The following is a 5,519-nucleotide window of genomic DNA, read 5'->3' on the forward strand; positions in this document are numbered from 1 at the left end:
TTTTTATTTGTAAGTTTAGGTTGACAACTAGTTTATCATGCTGTCTTGCAATGCAACTGTGACATTTGGTCATGAAATAAACACATAAGAAGTTAACCTGTGAACTTTCACCCCAGCTTTACACTATCAAACTAAAGATTAGGATTTTTATCCATTACGCAGTTGGAGATTCTTGTATTTTTTCTATTTACCAAAGTTCGACATGTATCAAAGTGTTCATCAGTACAGGTGAAGAACGTCACAACCTTTTATTGGAAATTTCTGCCACAGCCCATGAACTACATTTAAGATCTCTGATAGCACTTTTAGTAGGACCTGCCTCCATTTCACCAATGGTTCTCTTATTGCAGGCCCTGTGGTAAACAGTGTCACAATAACATGTTTCGAAGCTTTTAAACTCTCACAACAGCAATCTCCATATTACTCTCAAACAGGAAGGAAAGAAAATTAGTGTTGAATGTCCCATCAACAAAACGTTATTGGAGATGGAGCACACACTCTGGCTGTTTCAAGGACAGGAAAGGAAATCAGCAGTGCCCTTTCCAAGGAACCATTCTGCTATTTGCCTAAGGCAATTTAGAGAAATCAAGGGAAACCTAATTTTGGATGGCCAGATGCGGATTTGAACCATTGTCCTCCCAAAAGTGACTTTGCATCACCTCACTTAGTCTTTCAAACTGGAGGTTACATTTTGTTGTCTCCTTTCCACTCGTCAAATATGGGGTTCCTAGGAAACCTGCTGTCTCGGATCGCTAGACAACAATTCAAGCAAATTGTATTAATGGAGTTTATTACCAAAGGAAATGATTACAATACTTAACTTTGTGAAATACAAATGTGTCACAGGCAAAAAGTGACAGACAAAATAGAAATCCCTTCAGTATGCTGCATAGTAGAAGCAAAATGATTAGTCTCGGTGTTATGCTTGAATTCACTGGTGTAGAACTCATAGAATTGGCTAGTCTTTAACTGGGCCATTGCCAGGTGGTGTGGTGTGGCATTTACGTCCTCTTCATGTTGAGGCTGCTGCTGTCAGGTTGTCATCCTAGAGAGGGGCTGGTCCATGTGCAGTTGGTTGATGTGTTCTTCACAGCCCTCTCTGCTCTAGCATTCCCAAACAGTATGATGGCACTTGACTTTACCCTGGAACACATTTAAGTTTAAATGACACAAGGAGACCAGAGTACCATTGTTTAGAATGCAGTACTTCTGAAAAAATACTGTGTGTTTTCTACGTTTTTGTACTTCTGTGTGATTTACATGGAACCAGCATGTAATACTGACAAGTTAATGACATTATATATCATGTGTACACTTGACTATTTCACTCTCAGCAGTTATTTACTGAACATTTGATTGAGGCACAAAACAATGTTTCCTCTGGACTGTAGAAAATTCTTGAGGCACCTTCTCCGTCATGATTATGACATAATCTCCAGTTCTTATATTGTAGAATGGATGGTTGTCAAGCTTGCTTAACACCAGAAACAAACAAACATTCAAGGAAGCAGATTGTATAACAAACTACCGGTAAAGATAAAAGAAATAAAAAAATTGTCTTCATTTAAAGAAGCAGTATTCAAATTTTTAATGACCAACTGCTATTATAGTGTAAAAGAATACCTGGAATAGCTTTATACTAAACAATTATATTTATGTACTCTGTGCCAATAGTAATTTGTATCCGACTGTTGCTATGATCTAGATAAATAATATGTACAAAAGTGCTAGAATTGTATGTGTTATACCTAAATATCAACTGTGTATTCCATGCAAAAAGTCTTTCTCATACATCAATGTAAATAATCAAAGTTGTACATACTATTACAATGTGCTCTGATGTTATGTAGTCTACTATGCACATCTGTATTTTGAATAGTATTGTTCACCCTATATATATATATATATATATATATATATATATTAAAAAGAAAGATTCCAAGACTTACCAAGCGGGAAAGCGCCGGCAGACAGGTACATGAACAAAACACACAAACACACACACAGAATTACGAGCTTTCGCAACTGGCAGTTGCTTCGTCAGGAAAGAGGGAAGGAGAGGGAAAAATGAAAGGATGTGGGTTTTAAGGGAGAGGGTAAGGAGTCATTCCAATCCCGGGAGCGGAAAGACTTCCCTTAGGGGAAAAAAAGGACAGGTGTACACTCGCGCACACACACACACACACACATATATCCATCCGCACATACACAGACACAAGCAGACATAAAACCCACATCCTTTCATTTTTCCCTCTCCCTCCCTCTTTCCTGACGAAGCAACTGCCAGTTGCGAAAGCTCGTAATTCTGTGTGTGTGTTTGTGTGTTTTGTTCATGTGCCTGTCTGCCGGCGCTTTCCCCCTTGGTAAGTCTTGGAATCTTTGTTTTTAATATATTTTTCCCATGTGGAAGTTTCTTTCTGTTTTATATATATATATATATATATATATATATATATATATTTGACGAAATCCATGCAATGTACATTGTCTCTGGATGAATAAACTACCACATGATCTTGGGCCAAAATTAAACTTAAAGTACCAGTATTTGTCAAATTACTGATCACTACCAAAAGTATTCTGCAAGGTGTCTTATGTTACTTCTACCACAATAGACTGGTGGAGAATTTATAACTCTTTTGTGCTCTAAAACATCTTTTTGGCTTCCATATTGCTAATTTTATGTTTTCTGCAAATATTGATTGCTATAGATGTAAGAAACCTGATAACCTACTTTTGGTGTGGCCAATCTAATTCACCCCTGTCACACCATCGGTATGAGCTGTTTCTTTTCCCATTGGATTAGAATCATTGTTAGATCACGGGTACTTCTATGATGTAATTAATGCAAACAGGCCTCATTTCTTGACAAAAATCTTACAAGAGGGGCTGGAATCTGACTTTATCGGTAATGTGACAAGAAGAAACTCAATTACGATATGAAAGGTCTCCTTCAGTGAAGATGGATTCTATACCCACTTTTGGAATGATAAGTTGTTAATGTTACATAAGTCACTGTAATGAGAGTGAAAACAAAAATACTTATTGTAATGTGGCACCCTTTTACCATTACTCTGATAAATTTTTATTTTTGAAGAAAGTGTGCCATCAAAAAAAAATATATTTGATATCTCATAAAAACTTTTTTGGAACATCAGGAGGAATGTATCACTAGGTTAGGGATAAATTCATTTTTCTCTCAAATGGTTTCAAGTTGGCTATTTGCTCAACTGTATGATTACAAAATCTTAATACATGCAACCCAACTGGATATATACTTTCTACAAAGGCATTCGTCTATGAAGTTGGTGTTCTATGTAGTAATAATTTCATTTTTTGTAAAACTTTCATACTTGAGGTATTTAAACAAATAAATAATTCACAGGTATGTCAGAGATGGGAAAAGCTATCTAGTGTGACCCCTTGCAATTTTCATGGTATAATGCATCAAAAAATTCGTCGAGGAAATGTCCATATGCAATGCGGATTTTCTGTGTTTACGTTTCGGTACTAGTAAAAAAAAAGTGTGAAATATTCGGGGTACACTAATTATGACATTTACATAGATAACAGGCCATTCTAGACCTCAATCTCTTACCACAGTCTTTATTTCTCGTTCACATTCGTTGGCTTCGCCAGGAACCAATATCATCTTCCCATCTAACCCAGACCATAGGCTACGCTACAGATCAGTCTTGTGATTATAACCAAGAGCTGTAAGGAAGTAGAGGGGGAGAGGGAGCGGCTCTATGGCACACTAGCCCATTGACGAACAGCCAAATATACTAAGGAATCGGGCTGTTTAATTGTCATCGTGGGCAAATATTTATTCCGAAAATATATTTCATTCACCAACGAAAAAAGAACAGTCTTTGTAGTATGTAAAATAAATAGTTGTTTTCTCCCATGCAGCGAGGACATCCCTTATAACCGACATTCGAGCAAACGCTGTCACAATTCCACAGCTGCGCTTGCGCTTGAGAAATTCAGAATATGGATATTTGATTATTTGGGGAGTTTCATACGATTTATCGCCACTCATTTTTCGATAGGCTTGTGTCGATTACTTCCTCGTCGACCATAAACTTCCGCCGGCTTCAACCGCTTGTCAAGTCAATACGGTGAAACTGCCGGGTTGATGGTTCAGCTGTTTTAGTATCGAGAGAGAATTTTTGACGTATAGTGGCGTATCTAGAACGTTCGTGTGTTTATCTCTGTGTTAGAATGAAACGCTTGAAATTATAGATCTTATTAAATGTAATTCAGCGTTTGATTTCACATAATGTTGAAAGTGTTTAATTTCACATTAGCAGTTTACGACGAGTCTTCTGTTTTCTTATGACCGGGAACTGAAAGTGTGCAGAAATGAAATCTGCCCTAATTCTATATTTTATGTTGCAACTTCGAACGAAGAGGAGTGGTGGTTATTGGGGGTCGTGCTGCAGTATATAAGCTGCGATCGGCGCAAGAGCCCCACCAGTTACACTAAGTTGCCGGTGCGTGAAGGGACAGCTCGAGATGTCCTTCGAACAAAATTCCCTGGTAATCCCCATCACGATTGACGAGGATCATCTCATCGATGGAGCATTCTCCGTGCTGCAACATATTCGTTCATCATGGAGCAGAGACAAAACAAAGTTCAAGGTACTTACACTATTCCTGTTTTTATCCAAAGTCCCTTTCATAGCATAGTTTATACATTTTCTTCGCTTTTTTTTCGGAGTTATATAAGCTCTTGTTTCGTCCTCAATCGCATATTTAATTTCATCTGATCCATTATGAATCACGGAATTCATTGATGGAGCTACATACTCTTGGTGTTTGAAATTATCGACGCCTGTTGCGGGTATGATGCTCCTGCCGAGCTTCCGAACTCACAAACTGTACAGTGCTATACGAAGACATTTGAAATTTTGTTTAATCCGTTAAATACAACATGAGCGGTTTGGTTTTACTTCGCAATCGCATTCTACCACTATTTACACGCCCATGGGCCACTCTAGTATTTGAATTTTTGGAGTATTGTTGTGTGCATGACTGAAACGAGCCACTGGGTTACTGAAACAAATACTAGAGGCACGTAATGGCTGTAAGTGGTCGTTAATCATAATTTTTTTCTGTTCTGGCTTAGCATTTTTTACCTGAAAATAACGTTCTTTTCATTGCCATTTCCAAATGCAAACTGCTGGATTATCCGAAGCCCCTCTAGATTTCAGTTGTAGAAACCTATTATTTAGGCTGTGTGAACTATGTCTGAACTGCTGAAGCGTACCTCTTAAATTAAATTTTTCTACTGCATGTTGTTTTGTTGTCTTCAGTCCAAAGACTGGTTTGCTGCAGCTCACCATGCTACTATATCCTGTGCAAGCCTCATCATCTTTAAGTAGTGCAACCACCATCCATCTGAATCTACCTAGCGTATTCACCTCTTGGTTTCCTTTTGTGATTTTTTACCCTCCACGCTTGCCTCCAATATTAAACTGGTGATCCCTCGTATGATACACTATTTTACTGATTAC

The 5,519-nt window shown here is 37.9% G+C and overlaps 1 protein-coding gene and 1 long non-coding RNA gene across 2 annotated transcripts in view; one reads left to right on the plus strand and one right to left on the minus strand.

Moving 5' to 3' along the window:
- Window positions 1–773: 773 nt before the first annotated feature.
- LOC126281413 (uncharacterized) lies at window positions 774–3,988 on the minus strand. The gene is made up of 2 exons (XR_007551262.1): window positions 3,599–3,988; window positions 774–1,143 (listed from the first exon to the last, which is right to left on the minus strand). It is a non-coding gene; the product is annotated as an uncharacterized LOC126281413 (long non-coding RNA).
- A 115-nt stretch (window positions 3,989–4,103) lies between these two features.
- LOC126281402 (ethanolamine kinase 1) overlaps window positions 4,104–5,519 on the plus strand; it is a 150,680-nt gene continuing 149,264 nt past the window's right edge. The window contains exon 1 of the mRNA XM_049980335.1: window positions 4,104–4,644. Within this exon, the coding sequence (XP_049836292.1) occupies window positions 4,519–4,644 (126 nt within the window). The 5' untranslated portion in view covers window positions 4,104–4,518. The remainder of the gene's footprint in view (window positions 4,645–5,519) is intronic.

This window comes from Schistocerca gregaria, chromosome 7, assembly GCF_023897955.1.
Source record: "Schistocerca gregaria isolate iqSchGreg1 chromosome 7, iqSchGreg1.2, whole genome shotgun sequence".
NCBI lineage: Eukaryota > Metazoa > Arthropoda > Insecta > Orthoptera > Acrididae > Schistocerca > Schistocerca gregaria.